Consider the following 27,233-nt stretch of genomic DNA (forward strand, 5'->3'; position numbering starts at 1 on the left):
TTGGACTAAACGTGTAATCTTAACTGCACTGGACACACACCACAACACCTCCAGTAATACTGTATGCACATTCACAGATTGGAAACAGCAAAGGTCACACTCACCCCATGTCCAAGCTTTAGTCCTGGGCTCCAGGTGCCTGTACAGTGCCAGGATGCCCATTGTGCTGTGGGTGGATGTGTTGGTATGAGCTGGTGGCACTAGAGCAGAATGGCATTTTGCCTCTATTTAAAAACTGCCAGCACAAACCATATGCCTGAAATACGACAGTCTTCTGACGTAACAGTGCCATATGTTAAAAAAAAGAAAAAGAAAAAAAAAAAACAGAGTTCATACTCTTTGGTCTTAACATTTATTTTAATCATTATTTTTGGTAACGCTTCGCTATGGGGCAGTGTTCTTAAGGCCATGTGACACCTGCATAAGCTTGTCATGACACGTGAAATGAGCAATTATAAAGGCATAATGTAATACATGTTGTCTGTCACAAAGGCTGCTTTTGTCAGTTTTGATGTCAAGCTGATGTACCTCCTATATCAGCTGACAGCACTTTGTTTTGAGTGATATGACATAACATGTAATATCAGCTAACTTTGGAGCCTAGTATCATTTAGTATTGCAGCTTTATAGATTATTACCATCATCATCAGTATTGTGTCACTTGTATCACAGTAATATAATGATGCATAATGATGCACATAAAGAAACAGCTTAAATAACTTAGCTTACAAATAGTAAAATTAAAATCACTTAACCTGTGAACCACAGAAAATGCTTACTTTTGTTGGAAAGCTTTATCATATTATCAGCATTATTTCCTTTAATCATAGAGCTGGGCAATATGACAAAAATGTTTTATTATGATACTTCAAGAAGTTTTCACTTTACACAATATGAAACAGTATTTTTCTCACACCTGTTTAGCTGAAACAGACAAAGTAGTGCCACATTTAAAAATGATCATAAACTGTAAATCCCTTAATTTATTTACTCATTTATATTCAATATGAATAAACCTTTTTGAAAAGAGTTCTATGTAGCACCAAAAGGGTTTTTTCTATTATTACAAACTTGGCATCATAAGAATAGAAGAACCGTTTTTGGTGCTATATAGAACCATTTTGAAAAAGATTCTAGATAGAATCATCTACAGCACATTCCCCATCAATGTCAAGAACACTTTCATCATACAGAGAATCTTTTAATCATGCACAGGGTCTTTGAGTGTTCATGGGGTGATATAGAATCATTTTCTTAACCGAAGAACCCTTGAAGAACCATCATTCTTAAGGGTGTAATTGAACTGTTTTGATGAAACACAATGTGTGTAGTGTCCATGTATGTCACCTCTGACAGTAGCATAATTAGAGCAATGATGTGACTAAAGAGTCACAAATTGATGTGGCTCAAAATACCTTAAATATTGCCTTTATGGTTTCCAATAATGATGTTTTAAATTAGATCAGGATATCACTACAATATGACATGTCGAGATGTTAGTAAAAACATGTTCCTACGAGCTGTGTCACAGTCCCATGTGGATGTGAGTTTAGCACTGTCCCCTGCTCCAGCTTCTTGAGCATTCTGAGCCCCCAGCGGCCCTGCTCTCGCCACCATCAGTCTCCTGATCCATTTATAATGCCTCTCCTCTAATCTACGTTCATTAATGCAGAAGTTACTGATGGCAAGAGCTTGACTGCCCCATTTTCAAAGCAGCGGGAGCACACTCGGCCACTCTGGGACGGAGAGGAGAGGCCAGTGCGGACCTGGACAGCTGTGGACAGGCATTCACACCAGCCAGCTTCCACACTGCTACTCTACCCCTGTGGTCCAGGGCCTAAGCTGTAACATAACTGAGGAACATATCTTGAAAGAGTAGACAGCATTAGATGTTGGGGTGTTGACTTGTTGTGTAACTGGTGATTCTGTAAAGGTCTTTATTTTCATCTACAGCACATTCTCCATCAATATCACCTTTGAATGAGAAGTAAAACTATCATTGCTACCAGCGTGTTCAGTGGGCCAATACACCAGGACGAATCAGTGAAATTTGTCTCTCACACAGTTGCAGCTCTGAAACTGATGCTTGCTGTTTTGGGTGGACATGTTTTCTACACAAACTGAGAGAGGGTTGGGATATGAAGTCTGCACCCTAGCTTAGTGCTGGGTTATGTTGTCTATACTAATGGTGTAGAACGGTCGGTACAAATAGAAAAATCAAAGTTGAAATCATGTTTTGGAATTTAAAGCTATCGCTGTTATGCCTCTTGGTCTGAGGGTCTCTCGTTTATCATCTTTTGTGGAAACCACTGTCGGTGATTAAATGACACTTTTTTCAAATCAATCATAAATGTTAGTGGTTGTGTTTTGGGGGCTTCATTTTGTTTGAATTGTATTGGGGAGCTTTTAAGGAGCTGTTGGAGAACTACTGAAGAACTTTTGTTTATCTGAGCTGAACAAACCTGCTTATAATGTTATTAGAGCTCTGTAGAATGATTGATGAATCAGTAATATGTGCTCCAAGTTTTACTCTGAAACTTCCTTTACATGGAGAAGCCTTCATGCAACCAGCTGCATGCATGCAGCATAATTTTGGTGCTGCTTGGCTGTTACCTGGAACAGTTCAGAGTTATATCCAACACATTTGATTGCTTTATTAGTAGGCTAAATTAGCAGCTCCTTTTTTGCTAGATCACATCGTTCCCACTATATATTGTCATCTGCAATTTGTTATTTATATTTGCATATTGTAGTATGTGTTTTTACTGTACCTTTTAAAAGTAATATTTAAGTAGCCATTGTTCCTCGCTCATCCTGTTCTAGAACCTACATTTCAGTCTATTATAATAATTTTCATTATTTGGTTTCCAAAGGAATCAGCAGATAGCATTAGCTGGCTGTCACGATTGGCCCCTCCCAGTCCTGTCCATGTGCGTTTTTGTTTTGGTTTAGTCCAGCCCCTTGTTTTGTAACCCCGATTTTTGCCCTCAATAAAAGTCGCTTACCTCTGCACATGCGAGCGCTACCTTGCTCCCCGTTACACTGGCAAATTAAGCTAGCTGGTTATAAATACATTAGCTTCCAGAAACTCATGTTTGATTCTTATCATGGCTCAGAAAACTACCTTTTTCTACCATTTGTTTTCTTGTCCATTGAACTGGTCTAATCAGTCATTCAACATGATGTGATACATCTCTGTTTGGTTGCCTTTTTCATGAAACTTGTTGAGACAGCTGCAACTGTTGTGACTGATTTTCACATGAGTTGCAGGAGGCTTTACATTATGCAACTCAAGTGAAACAGTTTCATGGCAGTTTTACACAAGTGAAGTACCATGAAGGTTTTCCCATGTAAAGCCAGCCACTCTGATACTCACTCAGACAACTTTTACAATAAAGACCTTTAACAATGAAGGCAGCATTGCAGTTCTTCTATGCAGTGATAGAAAAGGCAGTAGCAAACAGCTCCAAGTCCACATGCTGGCACATTTTCCTGTGTTAAGCTTGGACATTCATGCCTCATAACTACTCTGAATGAGGGGCACAAAGTCAGAGTCGCTGAATGTAGTGCTGGTAAGACATTAGGTTCTATGGGGTTAATGCAAAATTAAATATCATTTGATACCTTGATGCCATTATATATTTGCCTCAGGATGTTTTGCTTCCTTTGCAGGTAAATTTATGTTGACAAGCAATCAAGCTATGTCATGTCCTGCATATTCTCTTATTTCTCCTTTGTAACAAAAGTGCTCATCAGTCTCCCTTCCTTTCTCTTTCATTTTACCTTCCTCAAGTTGAGACAGAGGAAAATGTATATGAAGAAATTCTGCTTGGTAAACAACAGACCTTCACTAGCTTCTTCCAACCATTAGTCCTATTGTAGACAGAAATAGCTTTTTTAGGTTATAGCTGTGCAAGTAGAACGTAGAGCTAGTTGAGTGCTTTGCTCTTCAAAGTCTAAGTCTGTTCTTTGCTGATGACGTGTGTGTTGTTGCCTGGCTCTTTCAGAGGCAGCAGAAGTGAGTGAAGCAGAAGGTAAATACATTGATGTAGGGTTTCTACTGCTAGAGCTTCTGTCCTGGGCCATTCCAGACTACCCTTAGGTGTAGCAGACCTCATGTAGGCCAGTAGGTGCTTCTGAATAAAAGAGAGGGGAGTCCCCACAGGTCCTCTTCAGTAGGTCACTAGGTGCTCCACTAGCCTGTAGAGTAAATGATAGATGAGCTGTGTGTGTGTGTGTGTGTGTGTGTGTGTGTGTGTGTGTGTGTGTGTGTGTGTGTGTGTGTGTGTGTGTGTGTGTGTGTGTGTGCGCGCGTGTGTGTGTGTGTGTGTGTGTTGCCTATATATCTTGTTTCTTTTACAAGGTACAGAGTGGAAAGACGAAGGAAAACATTTTTGTTTTGATGATTCACAGGAATAAAAAGTTGCTATAGAATTGCATTACTCTGATATCTCTTTGTTATCGGGCTCTCATATCTTGTATATACTCTAGACTCTGTCCACAAACACATTATTTCTTTGTAGTTGTTGTGAGGTTGAAAGAGCTTTTAAGAATACTGGCAAAAATTTCATTCAACCTTATAAGGAACCACAGTGCAGAGTGTGTTGCTGATATAAATTGCATTTATTTTTTGCGTGTATATGTGCAGCATCTCATTGAAAGGATAGATTAGATATATATATTTTATGTTGTGTTATCAAGCTTATAGCAAACTCCACCTGGCCACCATCATGCTAACGCCCCTGGGCAGTTATTTCCAGTCATACCAGACCAGGAACTAGATTCATGAACGCTTTCCCAAGAACTTCATAAGAATGTTTTTTCTATGCAGACTATGGCTTATTTGTCATGTAGGCTAAGGCGAGTGTGAGACTGTCGTAAGGTTAAGAAAATATATATTTTTAATAATATATTTTAGAATAACTCATGTACATACAGTTGTACTTAAGAGAAAATTTAAGAAAGAGGAGAGAGTTAGGACAGTTTTTAGGAATAATCATTTAATTTTTTTAAGGAGCTAGCAGTTAACTTTATCTCAACTTTTTTTCTTAATATTTCTTTCCTTGCCCCTGACTCCTGTCTCTCTGAATGTGGAGTGACCTATAAACCCAAAACTAAAAGTTACATTAATGTTTGAAACCATATTTAAATCACTGACAAAAAAATGTAAAGTGCAAAAAAAGTCTGACAAAAAAATGTAAGTAATTAGCTCTTTTTAATTCCCTGTAAATTCTCATTGTTAAGTCTTACAAGAAATCCCATTCATTTTTCAACCAGTTAGCCGTCTCCTCTTCCTTTATAATGTCTCTCGATATCATTACCATAGTAACCCGTTCTCCACAGTAGTTTCCATCCGGCCTAGATTTGATTAGCTACAGTGTCATTTTGTGGAATTTAAGCATTTAATCTAGGAGCTTAAATGTTATTTATTGTAAACAGTTGCACTTCAGTTTCTCGTTATTTTTGAATGGGGTTTTTGCCAAAGCTCTTATCCATCCTGGCAACAAAAATGCATCTCTGGGTGTAGCATGGAAAGATAAGTAGTCTTGCTCTTTCTCTTTTTCTTTCCTACTCATGTTTAGAAAGCCAGTCTGAGGATAATGGTGATGAAGGTAATCAATTCACATCACTTAATGATTTAGATAAACTGAATCGTAGAGGAGGTCGTAGAGGTAGGCTGTAGCGTGTTTGCTAGAATAAGATATGTTTTTCACATGATTTTAGGAATTGGCTCCTATGCCTGCATAACTGCTCTTTATGTCTAATCTACCTCATATAGATTTCACAGTTTTATGACCCATGGTTTCACACAGAGTTTCAGGCTAATGTAGGTTTGAAAGGTCCGGGTCATCTGAGCTCAATGAGACAGACCCATGTGCTTCAGTCTCCCAAGAAATCCAAATCACTTTAATAAGTGGTATCCACTCAACATTGATACATACTGCTCTACCATAAGTGCAGGGCCTATGGGTTTTACATCAGTGTTAATGGATACTGGGGCTTTCCAGCACCGTTGAGAGGTGCTTGTTGCACACATGACGTTGTTAATATTCCACACACACTGAGTGTCTCAGAGCCATTAATCATGTTTGTGAATGTCTAATCTGGCTGTTATTTGCGGCAGTTCCATTTTCATGGCTGTCTGGAAGATGAATAAGTACAGATGAAGGAGAATGGGCTCTGTTGGCTTCCTAAACAGACGAGAGACTGGAGACGGCTCTCAGAGACTACCACACTTCAGCACCCCACACACTGAGCTTTCAGCACTTGGTCCACTCAGATGTCCACTCAAAGATTTTTTTTTACAGCTTATGCTTTCTGGTGTTGGACATGAATGTGATTAGAAAGGCTCCCTGATGACTCTGTCAACAGTGTGTTTTCTGTGTTTTACAATACTTTGCATATTTAATTTGGGTGGTCCACTCTAGATGCTCTCCAGATACCTCACTTCACTTATTTAAAGGTAACACTCACAGAACCTAATTCTAATATTTATCCTAAATATAACTCTAAAGTTCCTGACTGAGCTTCAGTAGTTAGAGCAAATAGTTTCATCACTTTAATAATGATTTGAATTTGTTCCATCAGAAAATTTTGATAATACTTCAAGTGTCTGTAGATCATCTGTAGAAGTTCATCCAAATAAAATGAAAACTTCTGTCACTGAAGAGTTTATTCTAAGATAGATTACTACGCAAAAAGTCATTTATTTAAATTCCACTCAAAATGGCCAGTAAGTATACATGAAGAAATGATAAGAAACCTTAACTTACACCTTAATTATATATGTATAACATGAAATTTTCATTATTTAACATGGTCACCTTTTGCCTTTATTATAACTTTCTTTCTTGCTGGGAGACTTCTTTTTCATAGAAATCTGCAGGGATTTTTTTACCCCACACATGCACACAAGTTCAGTCCAAGATGTTGTATTTTCTACTTCTCATAATCCATATAGCCTCAAATACAATTTTGATTAGAAATGAAGGAATGAATGGCCTTGACTTTTGCATTGTACTGTAAAACAGGTCTTTTAAGTTGAAGTTATTACTGATTGCAAATCTGTGAAGAAATCTATGAATTAGAATTATGCCATCATTGCTATTTCTCCGTAATAGTGTAGAAATTTTGTAATGCCTGTACATGCGCAGTTCTGAGCTGCTGCGGAAGTGCCTAGTGTTCATTAACACTGAAGTCAGTTGTAATGTGTACCATTTTCTGAGTTGACAGACTTTTTTGCACCAGCTCTAATGGTCATGTTCCTCACTGTCTTCCATTTAAAAGCAGGGTGGTTGTGATGTTGAATGCAACTGTAGTTATTCTGGAAATGAAAACACATCTGCCCGTATCTTAGCAACAGGTGCCTGCAGTTCACTTTTATATGTGCTCCTGCCTAATGATGTCACATGTAGCTGCTGGAGTTTAACGCCACATGAGTGATATGAAAATATTTGTCCTCATAGAGCTTGGACCTCACAGTGAGGGATTTCGACTGTGTAACCCAAATAAGCGCAGAGGCAGAAATCGGGGACATCAGTGTTTCTAGTTGTGCAAATGCAACTTCAGTCATCCCAGGTGCAACATGTGATGCATCCATTCTGATGCACTCTTTAGGCTATCAATGCAACAACAACAAATATCTCTATCTATTCAACACATAATCTAACATAATGAGGTTTATGTTAAAATGTGTGAAATGTGAAAATTGTGATGTGTTTTCTGGTTCATGTGTGTAGTAATAACAGCAACAAAAATCTTGACTGTCCACCCCCGGGAGGGGAAAAAAAGGCTGGCTGAAAAGCTGAGCCAGTGAGAGAGAAATCTTTGAATATCAGCAATTGACACAAAAAATGTTCAGCCATCTCCCCATACCACAGTTTACTCTCATTAGTCTGACACAGGCAGCCACTTTCATATGTGGTCTGTATACATATCCGATTCGTGGACATGCAACCTTAATGTGACGCTCAGATCCGAATTCATGTGCTTTTTTTCCACTGCATGTGCGCCATCATTCAGCATTACCATGGCAGCAGCGCCAAACAGAAGTTAAAGCCTGTAAATGGTGGAAAAGCAGCACATCTCCTTTTTCCCACCTTTGTCTAGCTCTAATAATGAACAGCTGAGAGTTGATCAGAGTTAATTATCTTCACAGCAAAGGCTTTATCTGCTCCGTAATTTGTTTGCTGAAGATGCACATGACGCATGTGATTTGTTCACTTGATGTTACGTAGTAGGACATGCACGTCTGGGTTGCCAGTTCATTCACGTTAATGACAGATTTTAATCACTTACCTAAACGAATGTGAACCATTGTATCAGAGAGATCGGATTTAAACAATGAGGCACGTAATGTGAATGTAGCCTGAATGTTGAATTGTTCATGATTGATGTCTGACTTTGATTCGTGTTTGTAGCTGAGAGCTGTTGTAGTTGATGGTACATATGATAGAATGTTGCAGACCCTGCCACTCATTAAATAACTCTGATTCTAGAATCTAAACTTTTATTTAAAGAAATTGTCCTCACTTTACTGTAGTAACAGCTTCTTTTCTTCAAAGAAGGCTTTACACTAGATGTTGAATCATTGCTGTGAGGATTTGACTGAATTCATCCACCGGAACATAGGTGAGGTCTGTTACTAAAATTGAGCATTGGATTGGCATTGGAGATGCCTCGTGTGGTTCATGTGCAGAGCATCTCACTCTGTTGTCAGTGCTCTTCTGTGGAGTACTTAAGAATTAAATGCTTGCATTAGCAACAGGTGCAAATTAAAGTGGCTTAATTCATTGAGGGATGTTTTGGTACTTTTGGACATAATGTAGCAGAATCCTTCAGTCATGACTGTTTACTCTCACGTAAATACATTGAATGAAAACAATCAAAACATGCTGTTGATCCTGACAGATTGAAGGGATGAATAATAAGATTAGTATTAGATAAATGAAGCTATGGATTATTTAGAATAAACAAACTCTTGTCTGTTATTGTTTGTTCTGCTTCTGATTTAGGGGTGGGTGATATGAGAATATTTGCTGTTATTGTGTTTAAATTGCATCATATTACATCACAACATGCTTTTCTCAGTATTTTGGAATGTCCTCAATACTTAAAGAACACCAGCTGCATGTTTACTTACAAAGAGGGCACAATTAGTGATGTTTTTAATTGAATTTAGTCCAACTCAATATATCACAAATACACAACGTTTTTGATAGTATTTACGAAAGTGAAAACACTGGTTCTTTTTTTCTCTGTTCCAAGCGGTCAAGCTTCAGAAGAACTAAATATCCTGATGCTCATCATGTATTGTGAAAATGTCCTGTGATGGGTTTTATTTTCATTCCTCAGGCTACTTTGGATCCCTGGTGTGGAGGCACTGAGTGGTTTGTGTTTTATTGCATATAGTAGATATATAGAGACGCATATAGAGGAGGTCAGGAGGATGCGGGTGAGGATGTTCTGAATCAGCTCCGTGTTTACGGCGGAGTTTCATTTAGCGTGACTGACAGCGCCCTGTCTTCAGTAAATGTGTTCATTGTGTAGAGGTTACGCGTTATTGGCAGCTGCTGTCTCATCAGGCCTCTTATAGCCGAAATGCACTTTTCTGCTGACTCATGCTCCTGTGTGTGTCTAGGGGCACTTTTTGCTGACTCACTCTCACCACATTTATTAGGATGCTGGAATAGAACACAGTATGCTACACAACGTGCCGGGCTTAAACCTACATATGCATACACACAGTTCTGGTCTTATGTACGGTGTTTAAGCTTAGCTACCTGAGAGAAAGCTCAGTAGAGTACACTCAGGCACTTGGCTTACTCTAGCACTGCCAATCTCACAGAGAGCAGGGTTGCGATTGCTGTCACATGCTAACAAAAGCCTAATTAATACTAGAAAAGGAAAAAAAACACTTGCCACACACACATAGACACGCATTAATGTGCAGTTTCTAAAGTGAATGCTAAAAGTCAGGAGTAATGATGTTGCATTGTATCAGTTGGTTCATGTATTTAACTGTGAGTGTGAACATCTGTCTCTGTGGTCAGCGAGTCACTCAATTAGTGCTGAACAGTAATAATACAGCTGTGCCAGGAGACACAACTGTTTAACACACTTGCACATGTAGTGCTTGTCAGTGTCTCACTTTTTCACTCCCCATTTCTCTTTTTGCCTGCCTGTTTTTCCCTCTGAGTAAGAAAATATGTAGTTACATCTTAATGTATTGCAAGTTATAAATAGTCCTTGTTTGAAAGGGTTTTTTCCCTTTTTCATTTTCCCTGATTACCCTTATCCTTCTGACCTGTTTATTTGAAAAGCATGGCAAATATATATGTATATTATGCCTCTAACTGCATCTGCATGGAGGATCAAAACTTGTGTTTATCTGCATCACTGATTGGCCTGTAGCTTGCATTAATTTGATGGCTAGACTCTCCAACACTAAAGGTCTGCTATATGAAGCCAGCCTGACAGGACATAATAACATATCAGGTTTCAGGTAAGGTTTGGGCTGATTTTTCACATACAACATCACACTCGAGTCAAGCTTTAATTTTTTTGTAATGAGTGACTTTTTATGTGGTTGATTTTTTTTTATTTATATCAGTTGTATTTTTTCATTTGTGTACAACAAAGCCAGTCTTACTAAACTGTTCACCTTAGAGGCAATAAAAATAAATCTTGCTTAAGTGGAACTGTATAAAATGCGAAATGAGTCATGGACATCTTCACTGGAAATGTTAAAACCTGGTCATTACATCAGTTAAAAAGCACACCGGGTATGTACAGTGTTGACCTTCTGATAGTATTTTCAGGTATGATAGCAGGAGGAATGGCCTGTGATCTCTCCTCCAGAACATTTTCTGTGGAGACATCTGTTCTACAGCAGATACTAGACAGAAACAAATGTCAGTGTCAAGAGTACTTCCTTGCGCCAGTTTAGTCAGTATTAGCAGAAAAGTATCTTTTTTTAGTTCATATTTTGTTAATCGATTCAAACACTTAGTAGCAAAGCAAAGCGCTCTAAAACCATGTGTGTGAAAATCTATCCCTGTTAGTGCAAGTGGGTTTAAGTTGTGAGAACGGGACAGGTTTGGGTTTGGTGTTTTGAGTTTAACGGTGCCAGCTGAGCCTGAATGGATAAGGTCTTCAAGTTGCAGGTATGGGTTGGGTTCAGGCTTCAATGTCATGCCCTTACAGATCTCAGGTTCAGACACATTGATAGTACAACTGTGCACTGGCAACAGCTCTCTGATCAGTTGTTGACCATTTACACACTTCCATATTTTCGACACAGTGGAAGTAGTCATAGTAGGGAATTACATTACAGCAACAGTGGTGTTTACAAAGGAGAGTCTTCCCTAATAATGTGTCTGAAGTAGAGAACTCAATTATGTTTACACCCTTATTAAGGTATTAGTTTTCTATGTTTGCTTGGTGGAGCAGCTTAGAAAGGTCTCCAAACTTTTCTTTGAGAATTACCTGCATGACTATGAAGGTAAGTTAGGGATCTCATGACAAGTTAGCTACAAGTAGCTGTCCAATGTTATGTGTGCTGGAATATAGTCAGTGATTTTATTTTGCTCTTTTACATTTTTCTCTGTGCAACATTAATGTTTTGTACAGTGTCCAATGTAAATGACCAGTTCAGTGTTCCTATGTATGTTAACTGACATGGCATGGGCAATAATATCATTAACGTTTACATTTACTGTGGGGAAAAATCTATCTACTGTTAGCTTACTAAAGTGATGCCATCAGTTTTGTTTTGATGTCACATACTCTCTCCCACAGACAGCGTATCATCTTCTTTATCATCTTCTTTATTATGCTTTTCTGGTTTTTGCCTTTCTTTTCCTCAAAGTGCACTCTCTCCCACAGAAACCATTTTTCTCAGCTGCCTAATATGCCTCATTGGAATTCCATCCCTTTTCTTTTGTTACAAGATGAGGTAATCATGTAACACAGTCCTTATTGCCCACTGACTGACATGCTTGGCATGCTCTAACACAACACACAGCAACTTCTGGAGGCCAGGAAAGAGTTTATTCAGTTTTGTAGAAGATGCTGATCTGACTTTCAGAATCAGACTCTGGCTCAAACTTATACTGCAGAACTGATGCCACTGGAAGCATAGCCACACCAGTGTGTACAGCTGCTCAAGAGAGAAGGGTCTGTCTCTAGAATGCAACACTGGGGTGGAACATGTACAAGTGGTGCCCCTCTTGCAGTTGACCACTCAGAAGGAGGGGGAGGGGGAGGCTTAAAGACACAGGAGCTCTAACATTGCATTTCAGATAGAGGGTGAATAATGATGTACAGAATGGGAAAAATAATGTTTTTGTAACATTAAAGCATGTACATTTGTTTTCTAGTAGATACCCAAAAATAACATGAACATGAAAAAAGGAACATAGTTAACAATAGGTCCCCTTTAAATCCGTACTGCTCACCCATCCTGTGCCAGAGCAGCAGCCATCAGTACCTTACTTTTAATGTAGACTTTGTCAGGCTTGCTGCTGTATGATAATGAAAACTGTTCCACAGAATACAGAACAGAATAACTTCTTTCTTGGGGGAAATGAGATAAGTACCTTAATAAGGATATAAAAATGCATGAGTGAAATACATTATAAAGGAGAATTTTGTCTAAATTCTCATTCATAAGTGCCATTTTCCCATACTATCTCTGTTGTTAAAAATGGATCTGCTGCTCATGTGACAGCTTTTCAAAAGGTAGTGGGCTGAATGTGTGTGACCATATGTGCATTTGCGCATGTGTGTGTGTGTGTGTGTGTGTGTGTGTGTGTGTGTGTGTGTGTGCGTGTGTGTGTGTGTGTTTGTGCACAAGTTTTTTGGTCCTAATGTGAAAGCAGCTCTGGTTTCATTGCTTTATCTGCAATAGTGACCGCTCTTGGTAAGGTAATGTGTTGAACATGTGTGAGAGCGTGTGTCTTTGTGTGTTTGTGTGTGTGTAAATATGTATGAGTGTGTGTCCATGGGATGTTTAAACCTGAGGTTAATGCAGCTCTGGTTACAACGTGATCCCTTGTCATAGTACCTCAACCCCTGTCTAACCTTACTCCTGCCCCCTGCCCCCTGCCATCCACACAAGCTGTCTCTCTCTCTCTCTCTCTCTCTCTCTCTCTCTCTCACACACACACACGCACGCACACACACACACACACACACACACACACACACACACACATGTCCCACTCTTACAGACACAACCTGGACTTCACACAATAACCTCCTGTTCTGAGCATGTATTACAGTGTCTCTCTCTCTGTGTCTCTCTGCCCCTTTTCTTTTCCTCCAAATCAATTGAGAGTAGTTTTTGACTGTGGGTCAAAAACAGGTTACAAAGGCTTAGAGAGTGATGTATTACCATTCATGTTTTACCTTCCCAAGGCTACAAATCTTAGCTTTAGCTTTATCAGGCTCTCACAAAGCTCCAGTATTAATGATTTTTGTTAGTTTTGACATGCAACACGTTGCAGTCGTTAGTCCTAGCCCAGGATCTAGGTAGCGGGCATACTGAGCTACGCATCCGGATGTGATGGTCCACTGTTCCCAAGGGCGGACTACAAACACACACAAAAGCGCATCGATTAGCTGTCTCTGATTAATGTGCTGATAGGCTCAGTCTTATGGATGGACTGAAAGAGGCTGGAGGTGTGACGGGCAATGTGGGGCTGCCCAGGGCTTTCTCTGCTGTAGCGTGCTGCTGATTGGAGACTTCCTTTAACAAGACAGCCAAGGCCACATCTCTGACCAGGCACCACTCATGCAGGAGTTTACTATGCTGTGCTAAAAGGAGGCTTTTGTCAGTGAGCTGAAACCGTCCCATCCTATCTCAATGCTGGTACATCTGGATGGCACAGTAACGTAATCGAAGGTGTTGCAGTTGGCACAAATAAACAGGAGAGTGGATTGGTGATAGGTGAGGAGGAGGCCCTGATGGTCAGTCTTCCAACAGTGTTCAGCAGGATGGGAGGGCAATCATTATCTCAGGAAGAGTAAAGAAAAAAATTAGTTCTGCTCAGAAGTATGACTGTAGGAAGTATGAAGAAAGAAAAACAATTTTTTTTAGAGTGTGGCTGGTGACTCCGGCAGATCTAACTATAACAGCATAAACTAAAAGGAGAGAACCAGAAGGTAGCATAGATATGAGAGTACCCTGAGACACTGGGATCCCCCCACTGCAACGTCAACAAACCTGTGTGATCGCATGAAGTGGTGGGTCAACAGCACTAACTTCTCAGTTTACCATAAGCCTCTGTGTTCATGAACCCCTGGATTTCCTGCCTTTATCTAAAGGGGAAGGCTAATTATCAAAAGTTAAATTAACAAGTGTTTTTAGTCTAGACTTAAAGGATGAGACTGTGTCAGAGTCCCGAACATTAATTGGGAGATTATTCCACAGTTTGGGGGCTTTGTAAGAAAAAGCTCTCCCCCCCATTGAAGTCTTCTGAATTTTAGGAACCAGTAGAAAACCAGCATCCTGTGATCTGAGTAAGCGAGGCGGTTCATAATGGGAAATAAGATCTTGCAGGTATTCCGGTGAGAGACCATGCAGGGCTTTATACTTCAGTAAAAGAATTTTATAGATACGGAATTTGACAGAAAGCCAGTGTAACGCTGATAAAACTGGGATGATGTGATCAAATTTTCTGTTTTTAGTGAGTACTCTACCTGTAGCATTCAGAACTAAGAAAGTTTATTTAGGTTCCTGCTGGAGCATCCTGACAACAATGCATTACAGTAGTCTTTCCTTGAATTTATAAAGGCATGTACCAATTTTTTAGCGTCATGTAGGGATAACGCATTTCTTAACTTTAAAATGTTTCGGAGGTGAAGAAACGCTGTCATCTTGTAATATTACCTATGTGTTGATTAAACGTTAGATCTAATTCAATCGTCACACCAAGACTTTTAGCTACTGAACCAGGTACTACAGAGAAGTCAGCAAGATTTAACATTAAATCTGAGCATTTATTCCAAGCAGCCTAGCAGGACCAAGAAGGAGAACTTCTGTTTTATCTGGGTTTAAAAGAAGGAAGTTCGTGGCATCCAGTGTTTTATATCTTTTACTTTATTTAATCTTCTATTTTCTTTAATTTGGATTTATCATCTGGTTTGGCTGATATGTACAGCTTTGTATCATCAGCATAGCAGTGGGAACTAATTCCATGTCTATTTATAACTAAGCCTAATGGTACCATGTATAACATGAATAACAGTGGACCTAAAACAGAACCTTGTGGAACTCCATATTTCACTTTTGTATAATTAGATGATACATTATTTAATTGTATGCACTGAAACCGGTCAGTGAGGTAGGATGTGAACTAGGATATGCTATTCCTGTGATTCCAACCATGTTTTCTAATCTGTCCAAGAGAACAGAATGATCTATAGTGTCAAAAGCTACACTTAGATCGAGTAGTACCAGCAGAGATACGTGGCCTTGATCAGAGGCAAGAAGATCATTTGTTATCTTAACTAGAGCCATCTCTGTGTTGTGGTGGGGCCTAAAACCAGTTTGGAATTTTTCATATATGTTTTTCTCATGTAGATAGGAAAAGAGTTGCTGGGCTACAGATTTTTCTAAAATTTTAGAAATAAATGGTAAGTTGGAAAAAGATCTATAGCTTGACAATTCGCTGGGGTCAAGATTTTACTTCTTTATCAAAGGTTTCATCACTGCTACTTTGAATGATTTAGGTACATGACCTAGGCTAAGAGAAAAAATAATTATTGTTAAAAAGGGTGTAATTATAGCTGGTAGTACTTGTTTAAATAAATTTGTTGGAATCACGTTGTGTGCATGTTGCAGAATTTGAGGAAGAGATCATTTTTTCTAGTTCTGACTGTTAAAGTGCGCAAATTGTTTCCAGTCTTTCTTCTATAACCACATTTTGTGTTGTCTCAGCCAAACCAGTTGATGGGTAGGTTACTGGTATCGGTTGAAATTTTTGTCTAATATTCTCGATTTTGTTGTTGAAAAAGTCCATGAAATCATTGCTGTTACGGTTGATGGGCATTTAAGGTTCAGATCCTGCCTGGTTTTTGGTAAGTTTTGTGATTGCGCTAAATAAAACTCTAGGATTGCTTTTGTTGATTTCAATAAGTGAGGACAGGTATGCTGAGCGTGTTTTAATAAGTACCTTTCCGTACCTGCTAAGGCTGTCCTTCCAAGCAGAGTGAAATACTTCCAGCTTGGTTTGGTGCCATTTGTGCTCTAATTTCTGTACTGTCTGTCTTAAGGTGCATATTTCATTGTTGTACCATGGAGCGAGAAGGATGGACATGATCATTCCAAAAGATTTCAGTATGCTACAGGAAGTGTTGGAGGCGATTATGGCCTCAGTAGTTTTGCTGAGTTTGTGTTTCATAGCATCTCGTCGAAAAAGCCCAAGCACCATGTTAGAACACAGATTCTGCTAGTTGCATCAGTTGATTCATCGTCAATAAGTTAACTAATCTTTAGTTCCATCCCTGGTACTATTTATCATTTCTCTCAGGAGTGCCCTGCAGGCTACGAATAGGAAATCTTTAGTCATTCCTATTTCAGTCTCTCACTCTCCACTTGAATGTTCCACATTCTCTTCATACCCCCTAACCCACCTGCAGCAGGACTATTCAACTCAAAGTATGCGATGTCTGAAAGTCATAGCCCCCCTAGTATGCATCAGCTATGGAGAAGAATGCCTCGTTCAGATGGCTAAATGTATGACCTCAGGTCTGCTGCACCTGTCTAAATGCTGTCAGAAGGAAAGACTTGCCAAGACTTGCTTTTCATCTTCTACACTTTCTTTCTCTGGGAGGTAGTTAGAGAGAAGGAGGAAGAAAGAGGAGTAGAGCAGTTTCCATGGCTGTATGTTAATAGGGTCTGTGTTCGCTGTTGAAGTATTTAAAAACATTAGCTCTTTTTAGCTTTGTAATAAGCCAGTTTCATTATCTACTATAGAGAGTGACTGGCTCCAGTGTTGGGTTTTTGTTGAGGACAGTGCGAAGTAACCAGGGGCAAAGAGCAAAAAAGCTCTCGTATTTAACATTTTTACCCTTTAAATACAAGTAGAGAGGTAATACCCCTAAAATTGCTTCTAAATCTAATAGATTATATCATTAGACTATATCATTGATAAAATATACCACTGCTCTTCACCTGACAGCTTGAACCTGTATCTCTAGATAAAATGGGCTACCATACAAGAAGCTGCTGCAAACAACATCTTAATCCCTGCACATTGGCCACCACCAAATCTGTATTTACCAAGTAAAACAGCAATGGTATTTAATTTATACTAGGGCTGGTTCCTATGACTTCATCATGAAAACATCTGAATAGGTAAGTGTATTTACCTTTTCACAGCATATCACTCTAAATGGCTTTGTTTACATCTCACTGACCTAAACAAATGGTGGAGTTCTCCTTTCAGTATACATTTATATTATTTAAAAACATTGGTATTTTTCAATCACATTTTCAGCATGTCTCAAGCAGTTTTCAGTTGCCCCAGAGGGGGAAATAAAGTCTTAGGCACAAATAAACAAGTGAACTACAGTTAGAAAATGTTCTTTAAAAGTTCAGTGAGCTGCATATATCCAGACCTAATAGCTCAAAAAGAATTATTTATTTCAGTAGCCACTGCTGTCTTATAAAACTGTTATTTGAACAACTAAAGTCAGGCAAAAATGACCCCTTAAAAACAGTACTACTTCCTTTCCTGCTTGGGGGAAATGGCAGGTTTTATTGTTGAAGTGGCTCAGTCGATAGCAGTTGCTTGAGGAGACAGGTGGATTCTTGTTAACAGGGACCAAAATGACCACAGTGACCCAGTCCCCTACAGTGAGCGTGAGGGATCAGTCGTGGAACCGTTCATTAAAGACAGCCTGCCAGTAATTAGAGCTGTTAGTCAGACTGCATCAGGCCGATGGGACACATCTAGAACATATCAGGCCAGTCCGGCCATGGCACGGAGGGGTTCTCTGGCCCTGAGCTGGCCTCTGTCTCAGCCAGTGCGGAACACTCAGCCAGTGCGGAACACACGCTGCATTCTACTGCTGCTATGATGTGCTCAGAAGGCTTGGAAACAAAAGAGCAGAATGCCTAAATCCCCACCGCGGGAATTCTGTCATTAACTCAGAGGAGAAAGCTCGTCCCTCCGTCTGCTGTTAAACACTTCTCTTTTCAGTGTGCTATGACAATTTAACTCAAGATTAGCAAACATAGCACATGCAGATGTTCTGCACATACAGTATGTATGCCGTACGTTAGCATTCACACTTTAAAAGCATTAATAGTAGCACAGGTGCTAGGTAGATCACATACATTTTATCACGGCATTGTAGTTTCATTTACAAAAATGCTAGCCAACCTTTACATTGCGTGAACATTTAATGAAAAATGGACCAATAAAACTGGTCCATAATAAAATCTTGATCCATTAATGTTTAAGTTATTTTTTTCACATTGGTAGCTACAATTTTAGAGATACAAGGTCTTGCTATACTACAAAGGGATGGAAAAAAGGTAAATCTGATTTTCTCTAGTATGAAGCCTGGTCACTTTTCTTGACAGACTATATCAATAATGAGGTTATCAAGCTTTTATGCCCTCAACCCCATTCCAATTAATCTTTAATCTTCATAGACCTCCAGGGCAATTACAGTGTAGAATAAGATAAAAGCTCTAGACACAAAAAGGGACCCAGTCCTTTCTTCAGCAAAACCAGCATTTCCAGTAAGTTCACACTTCCTAGTGTGTGTCCATATGGCTCTTACTGGAAGCTTGCAGGCCCATGCACAGGTGACATGCCCCGCTGTGATTAGCACAAAGGCTGGGCTTGGACCAGCTCAAGGCCCCTTTTTATAGCTCTCCAAAAGCAGCAAAACAGAAGAACAAAGCATCATCTGCCCTAACAATGAAAAGCTGGCCAGGATTAGCCAAGGAATAAAATCAAAGCCGCATAAAGACTGGGAGAGAATAGAGAAATTAATATGAGAGAGAGGGAGAGCATAAAGACTGAGGGATAGAATGAATGGAGACATGAGAATGAGGAAGAGGGACAGAGGGGTAAAAGTGATGGCGTATGTGTTTGTTTATTTGTTAGATTTTTATATTTTCAAGGTAAAATGTCCTGACTTTTTTTTTTTTTTTGTCAACCAGAGAAGAATGTGCCTGACTTAGTAAAGTGCTTTTTACAGTAGCTGAATTGTGCATTGTTTAAAACTGAAAGGACCACAGATTTTTACTTCAGTTTGAATTAAAGGGAAATTCCACAGATTTTCCAAAAACTCTGCATAAATAAATTGTTAAGATATAAACAAAGTCACTGTTTTTCTACATCATTTCACATTAAGTCACTCTGAATGACTTTTACATTTCAGCCATTTAATTATTTAGAAATTTTGAAACTGTTTTGAAGGTTATAGTTATGTTTAGAAAATTGTTATTACATAAGGGTACATATATAACATCTTAACAAAATGTTTTTTTTTATGTTTTGTCATTTGTCATCACTTTGGAGATATGAGGTTTTATGACTGCAGCTTTGTGTTTGTGTGTTTTATATATATATATATATATATATATATATATATATATAAAACCTCACATTGCATAAACACAAACTCTGTGGGTGTGTGTGGTAAACATCTCCCTGGCTGTGCTGGTTCATTAGCAGGCTGGTAGGGGAGAGCGCAGTTCTTGCCACATTAGCAGAATGCTGTGTGCCTCCAGGTCTGATGAAGGACAACTTTTAAAGGATAAATTATCCTATAATTACAGTAGAAAACTAGGTCTGCAAAAGTGACTATTTTCATAATTGATTCGTTGGTCCATAATGACCGATTGATTAGTTGCAAAATGAAAACTGCCACATATTAATCTGTCAATAATGTTTCATTACACAAAAGTGAAAATACAAGGATTATTCTTCCTCTTCTAAAATCCTTCTCTAGAAACAATATACCACCTGCTTTATCATCTTATTTATATTGTTTATAAAGGGCTTTTGTCAAGGACACTCCAACAGACTTTCTGCATAGTTCCTGAAAACTATTTTTTTGAAAGGAGCAGAATCAGTGAAGGGACAAGACAGCTAATCTTATACGGCAGTCCAAGATATGCTGCTTTTCTGCATGCTTCTCTATTGATGAAGTAGCAATGAATAGCTTCTGTGCATTCAGTAACATCATGTAATTAAATTTGATATTAAAGACCATAAACAGTTCAGCCACATCAAAAGCAAAAGACCTAACACAGCTCATCACACATAAATTGGCAGTAATCATGCATGCAGTGTTGCTGTTTTCAGTTATATACTGAAAATTCAGTTATATTGTTTTTATCAGTCAGCCTTCAAACACTGAAAATAGAGATTTAAAAAACTGACCCAAAGCTCTGTTTTGTGTGGACGGGAGGCTAAAAGACAGATAAAAAAAAGCGTCTAGTCTCTGTGCATTAGTGTACAAACAACACTTATAACCATGTAGTTTAGCCGAGCAGTTCAGACCAACAGTTTCAAACTCCAGCTCATCCCTTCAGCCAGCGCTGCTTATTCCCTCTGCTAAACTAAAGCAAAATCAGCTGAAAGTCAGTGATGCACTGGTTTTTTCACTTTTGACTGCATCTTTATTAGATATTAACAACAGGTTTCTTACTATACCATGTTTCTGATGCCAGTACAACATATGTATTCTCCTTCATACTCTGACCAGATGGTCATTCTGCCCGCTGAGCTCGGTTTTACGCATCTTATCTTACAGGCAACAGTCTTTTTAGATCCCATTGAAGAGAAATGTTGTCATCAGCCATATGATGCAAAATGTGAAGCGCAAATGTTATCAAGCCAGCTGACTGATATGAGGTGATTCATAGCCAGTTGTTTTATTATCAACATTATTGATAATGCCGATTAGTTGTTGCAGCCCTAGTAGAAAAACATTCTTTATAATACTCACAGCTGGCTACGTTCTGCTTCATCAAATATCAACAAACACAATGAATTGTACAACAGCACACAGAAACACTTGTTTCTTTTGGCATCATACAAAACCATACTCTATAATCACATAAAGCATAAAAATCTAAGGCCCTGCATACTTAATTTGATGTACTTTAGGGTTTCTTATAACTGATAAGGACCCACAGAAGAATGATTGTTGCCGCGGTCCCCTGTCAGATCCACAAAGGGCCGCTGTGGCGCCAAGATTTTTGCTCTTGTGGAAGAACAGCACCGCTGACTCAACTGATCAAACAATGGAGGTCATGAGGAGCACGGTAATTAGTTGAATCAAGGATGTCACTGATGGTGGAGAATGAATAAGTGGTGCCTGGCTGGCCTGTGAATAAGACTGGATGCCACTTGTGCCATTTAGTCTTCTCCTGTTTTTAATCTTCCAGTGTCTTAGATGTTGCTCTCATGGTCCAGTTACTTTTACTTTATGTCCAGAATGATCCCAGTATGATTGGAAAATTGCTGTATGTTCTTCTCAAAAAGGGTTTGTTTTGGTTTTGGCTGAAAAACAGCCTCTGTATGGATGTGCTCTACAGCCAGTACAGCTTCCCGCAAAGTATAGTAACAGAAATTCTACTTAATGCAAATGAACCATTATAGTGCATTTGCCTGAAACAATAGTCAACCTTTTTGGCCTTTTGACCTGCCATTAGTCACTTTAACTGTTTTTGTCCTTCTGGGAAGTGGTTGAACAAGGCTAGGAATCCCTGATTTTTTCCTGTACAGTGATAGTTCCGGTTATACATCATTTTGAAAAGTCAAGTCAAGATTATTTTTTTTAAAAAATAAAATAGATTTATTGTCATTCAATCTATGGACAAGCACACAGTGAAATTACATTCCTTCAGGACCATGGTGCAATACAGAACAAAATAGACAATACAGACAAAGTGCAAACATGCAGACATAGGTGTGCAAAACATTAAATTAGAAACAATACAATAAATATAATAAATAAAACAGACATTAGTAACAGTGCGGCACTGTCACAGTGCTCATTTCTGAGCATGAGGTAGTGAGAATAAGGTGCAAGGATATTTAACATGTTGTGATATGTGAGAATACACAGTCAGATTATAACATACATGAGCACAGTTACTGAGGTGGAAATACACAGTACTTGAGTAGAACACAGTATTAGTAGCAGGTGATAGACTATATGTCCAGATGTATACAGACACTCCTCTAATTTAAGGTGCACCTATTGCTAGCATAGGTGTTAAAATGTGCACAGTGTTATGTAATCACCATAGAAATGCATGGACAGTATAGTAGGATACAGCATACAAGCCCAAGATCATTGTTTGCAAAGACTGATAATCAGATAAAGGGTTATAAAGATCCCCAGCATTTGGCTGTAGAGCAGTGGAACTGCATTCTCTGGAGTGATGGAGCTGCATCCAGTACTTCTGGGATGAGTTGGAGTGGCGTTTGAATGAGCCAGAAATAATCATCCAGCATCAGTGACTGACCTCACTAATGCTCTTGTGGCTGAACAGAATGGCATTCCAGCTAATACACACTTAAAAATAGACATGCAGAAGATTCTTGGAGTGATGTTTTAGAACAATCACTTTAGCTTGCTCCAGTAGATGGTTGTTTAAAGAACCTCCATATCATATAAGGGCTCAGTACTTCTTAAAAAAGGGGCCTAGGTGTATAGAAAACCTTTGTTATGTGGAAGTTTGAATGGACGACTTGGAAAGATTCTCCTCAAATTTCCTTCTCATATTCAAAAATGGTCCCTTAAAGAATCATTTGGTAAAATTCCTTTTTGGAATAAGAAGAGGTTTTGTGGTATCACTGTTATAGTAGTTAAAACAGGCACTAAGTCTATAAATGTACGACCCCATTTCCAAAAATGTTGGGATGTTGTGCAGAATGTAAATAAAAATAGAATACATCCATCCATCCATCCATCCATTATCTTCCGCTTGTCCGGGGTTCGGGTCGCGGGGGCAGCATCCTAAGCAATGAAGCCCAGACCTCCCTTTCCCCAGCCACTTCCACCAGCTCTCCAAGGGGGATTCCGAGGCGCTCCCAGGCCAGCTGGGCGATATAGTCGCGCCAGCGTGTCCTGGGTCTTCCCCGGGGTCTCCTCCCAGGTGGACTCGCCTGTGACACCTCCCGAGGGAGGCGTCCAGGAGGCATCCTAACCAGATGCCCGAACCACCTCAGCTGGCTCCTCTCGACGTGAAGAAGCAGCGGCTCTACTCCGAGTCCTTCCCGGATGACTGAACTTCTCACCCTATCTCTAAGGGAGAGTCCAGACACCCTGCGGAGGAAACTCATTTCGGCCGCTTGTATTCGCGATCTTATTCTTTCGGTCATTACCCAATGCTCATGACCATAGGTGAGGGTGGGAACGTAGATCGACCGGTAAATCGAGAGCCTTGCCTTATGGCTCAGCTCTTTCTTTACCACAACAGACCGGTAAAGAGCCCGCATCACTGCTGACCCAGCACCAATCCGCCTGTCAATCTCCCGCTCCCTTGTACCATCACTCGTGAACAAGACCCCGAGATACTTGAACTCCTCCACTTGAGGCAAGAGCCTATCCCCGACCCAGAGAGGGCTCTCCACCCTTTTCCGCCTGAGAACCATGGTCTCGGATTTAGAGGTACTGATTCTCATCCCAGCCGCTTCACACTCGGCTGCAAACCGATCCAGCGAAAGCTGAAGTTCGCGGCCTGATGTCCCCAATAGGACCACATCATCTGCAAACAGCAGTGATGTGACCCTGAGGTCACCAAACCGGACACCCTCCATCCCTTGACTGCGCCTAGAAATTCTATCCATAAAAATTATGAATAGAATCGGTGACAAAGGGCAGCCCTGACGGAGTCCAACTCTCACTGGGAACGAGTCTGACTTACTGCCGGCTATGCGAACCAAACTCCAGCTTTGTTTGTACAGGGCCTGAATGGCTCGTAGCAAAGAGCCATGTACCCCGTACTCCCGAAGCACCTCCCACAGAATACCCCGGGGAACACAGTCGAATGCCTTCTCCAGATCCACAAAGCACATGTGGACTGGTTGGGCAAACTCCCATGAACCCTCCAGAATCCTGGAGAGGGTGAAGAGTTGGTCCAGTGTTCCACAACCAGGGCGGAACCCGCACTGTTCCTCCTGGATCCGAGGTTCGACTATAAGCCGGACTCTCTTCTCCAGTACCCCTGCATAGACCTTGCCAGGGAGGCTGAGGAGTGTGATTCCCCTGTAGTTGGAACACACCCTCCAGTCCCCTTTTTTAAAAAGAGGCACCACCACCCCAGTCTGCCAATCCAGTGGCACCGCCCCCGATGTCCACGCAATGTTGAAAAGACGTGTCAGCCAAGACAGCCCCACAACATCCAGAGCCTTGAGGAACTCAGGGCGGATCTCATCCACCCCTGGAGCCTTGCCACCAAGGAGCTTCTTAACTACCTTAGCGACTTCGGCCTCAGTAATGGACAAGCCTATTCCCATGTCCCCAGACTCAGCCTCCTCACTGGAGAACGTGTCAGTGGGATTGAGAAGGTCCTCAAAGTATTCCTTCCACCGCCCAATGACGTCTTCAGTCGAAGTCAGCAGCACACCATCTCCACTATATACAGTGCTAGTGGCACACTGCTTTCCCCTTCTGAGTCGCCTGACGGTTTGCCAGAATCTTTTCGGAGCCGACTTAAAGTCAGTTTCCAAGGCCTCACCAAACTCCTCCCATACACGGGTTTTTGCTTTGGCAACAACTGAAGCCGCAGATCGCTTGGCCTGTCGATACCTGCCAGCTGCCTCTGGTGTCCCACAGGCCAACCATGCCCGGTAGGACTCCTTCTTCAGCTTGACGGCATCTCTCACCTGGGGTGTCCACCACCGGGTTCGAGGATTACCGCCCCGACAGGCACCAACTACCTTACGGCCACAGCTACAGTCAGCCGCTTCAGCAATGGAGGAACGGAACATGGCCCATTCTGAGTCAATGTCCCCCACCTCCCCCGATATCTGGTCAAAGTACTGACGGAGGTGTGAGTTGAAGATCAATCTGACAGGTTCTTCTGCTAGACGTTCCCAGCAAACCCTCACTATGCGTTTGGGCTTGCCTGGTCTGACCGGCATCTTCCCCCACCACCTGATCCAACTCACCACCAGGTGGTGATCAGTTGACAGCTCAGCTCCTCTCTTTACCCGAGTGTCCAAAACACATGGCCGCAAGTCCGATGACACGACTACAAAGTCAATCATTGAACTGCGGCATAGGGTGTCCTGGTGCCATGTGCACTTATGGACATCCTTGTGTTCAAACATGGTGTTCGTGATGGACAAACTGTGGTTTGCACAGAAGTCCAAAAACTGAACACCACTCGGGTTCAGATCAGAAAGGCCATTCCTCCCAATCACACCCCTCCAGGTCTCACTGTCATTGCCCACGTGAGCGTTGAAGTCCCCCAGTAGGACAATAGAGTCTCCAGGAGGAGCACTTTCAAGCACCCTTCCCAAGGACTCTAAGAAGGCTGGGTACTCTGAACTGCTGTTCGGTGCATAAGCACAGACAACAGTCAGGACCCGTTCCCCAACCCGAAGGCGTAGGGAAGCTACCCTCTCATCCACCGGAGAAAACCCCAACATACAGGCACCGAGTCGAGGGGCTATGAGAAAGCCCACACCTGCCCGCCGCCTCTCACCATGGGCAACTCCAGAAAAGAATAAAGTCCAGCCCCTCTCAAGGAGATTGGACCCAGAGCCCAAGCTGTGTGTTGAGGTGAGCCCGACTATATCTAGCCGGTATCTCTCAACCTCGCGCACCAACTCAGGCTCCTTCCCCGCCAGTGAGGTAACGTTCCAAGTTCCAAAAGCCAGTTTCAGCAACCGAGGATCAGAACGCCAAGGCCCACGCCTTCGGACACTGCCCGATCCACAACGCACCGAACCCCTACTACTGCCCCTCCCATTGGTGGTGGGTCGATGGGAGGGGGGACTCATGTAACTCCTTTGGGCTGGGCCCGGCCGGGCACCATGAGTAAATGCCCGGCCACCAGACGCTCGCTGGCGAGCCCCTCCCCCAGGCCTGGCTCCAGGGTGGGGCCCCGGTAACCCTGTTCCGGGCAGGGTACACAAGTCCTGTTTTTCTGTCTTCATAGGGGTTATTATGGATCACACTTTGTCTGACCTGTCACCTAGGACCAGTTTGCCATGGGAGACCCTACCCGGAGCTTTTGCTCCAGACAACATAGCTCCTAAGATCATTCAAGCACGCAAACCCCTCCACCACGATAAGGTGGTGATCCAAGGAGAGGAAAATAGAATACAATGATTTGCAAATAAAATAAACCATATTTTAAATGAAAATACTACAAAGACAACATATCAAATGTTGAAACTGAGGAACTTTGTTGTTATTTGAAAAATATATGCCCATTTTAAATTTAATGCAAACAACACATTCCAAAAAAGTTGGGCCAGGGGCATGTTTACCACTGTGTTTCATCAACTCTTCTTTTAACAACACAAGCATTTGTGAATTGAGGAGGACTAATTGCTGTAGTTTTGAAAATGAAATGTTTTCCTGCTCTTGTTTGATAAAGGATTTCAAAAGCCTTTTGTTGCCCTGTCCCAACTTTTTTGGAATGTGTTGTTGGCATCAAATTCAAAATTGGCATGTATTTTTCATAAAACAATAAAATTTCTAAGTTTCATCATTTGATTTGTTGTCTTTATACAATTTTCATTGAAATAGGGTTAAAATGATTTGCACATCATTGCATATTGTTTTTATTTACAATTTGCACAGAATCCCAACTTTTTTAGAAATAGGATTGTACTTGATTTTGATAGAAATCTGGATGACCAGCTGTGCTTTTGAGCATTTTGTTCTTTTGGGTAGTGTAACATATAATGCCTAATCTATTGGATTACACTTGTACTAGATTACCTGCTTGGCATGCCTAAACAGATAAAGTCAGGGCTGAAATGAAGCTCAGTGTGCAGGCTGTAACAAAGCTTATTCTTTTAAAGCTGGTAAGCAGTGATGATGGCTGTGCTCAGGTGAGGCACCATGTAGTCTAAAGCGCAAAAGCACCCACTGTTCTCAGATATTGTGCTCTCAAGTGTATCTTCATTCACTGATCATGAGACAGCGAAGCCCTGTACCTCACAGCAAGTTTGTGATCCATCTTCAGACTCAAAGCTGATGCTAGTACAGTTTTACACTAGTCGCACTGT

The 27,233-nt window shown here is 40.8% G+C and overlaps 1 protein-coding gene across 6 annotated transcripts in view; it reads left to right on the plus strand.

Moving 5' to 3' along the window:
* The window catches only part of shank3a (SH3 and multiple ankyrin repeat domains 3a), a 284,439-nt gene that overhangs the window by 168,922 nt on the left and 88,284 nt on the right, over positions 1-27,233 (plus strand). For 4 of the 6 annotated variants that reach the window (XR_001858864.2, XR_005130467.1, XM_037539957.1 and 1 more), the window contains exons 14-16: positions 3,794-3,832; positions 4,008-4,034; positions 5,583-5,612. The exons of the other annotated variants lie outside the window; for them this stretch is intronic. Coding sequence is in view for 2 of the 4 variants with exons in the window: in XM_037539957.1 (XP_037395854.1) it covers positions 3,794-3,832; positions 4,008-4,034; positions 5,583-5,612 (96 nt within the window). In the remaining 2 variants the exon portion in view is untranslated. The remainder of the gene's footprint in view (positions 1-3,793; positions 3,833-4,007; positions 4,035-5,582; positions 5,613-27,233) is intronic. 6 annotated transcript variants of the gene reach the window in all.

This window comes from Pygocentrus nattereri, chromosome 7 (genome assembly GCF_015220715.1).
Source record: "Pygocentrus nattereri isolate fPygNat1 chromosome 7, fPygNat1.pri, whole genome shotgun sequence".
Taxonomy (NCBI): Eukaryota; Metazoa; Chordata; class Actinopteri; order Characiformes; family Serrasalmidae; genus Pygocentrus; species Pygocentrus nattereri.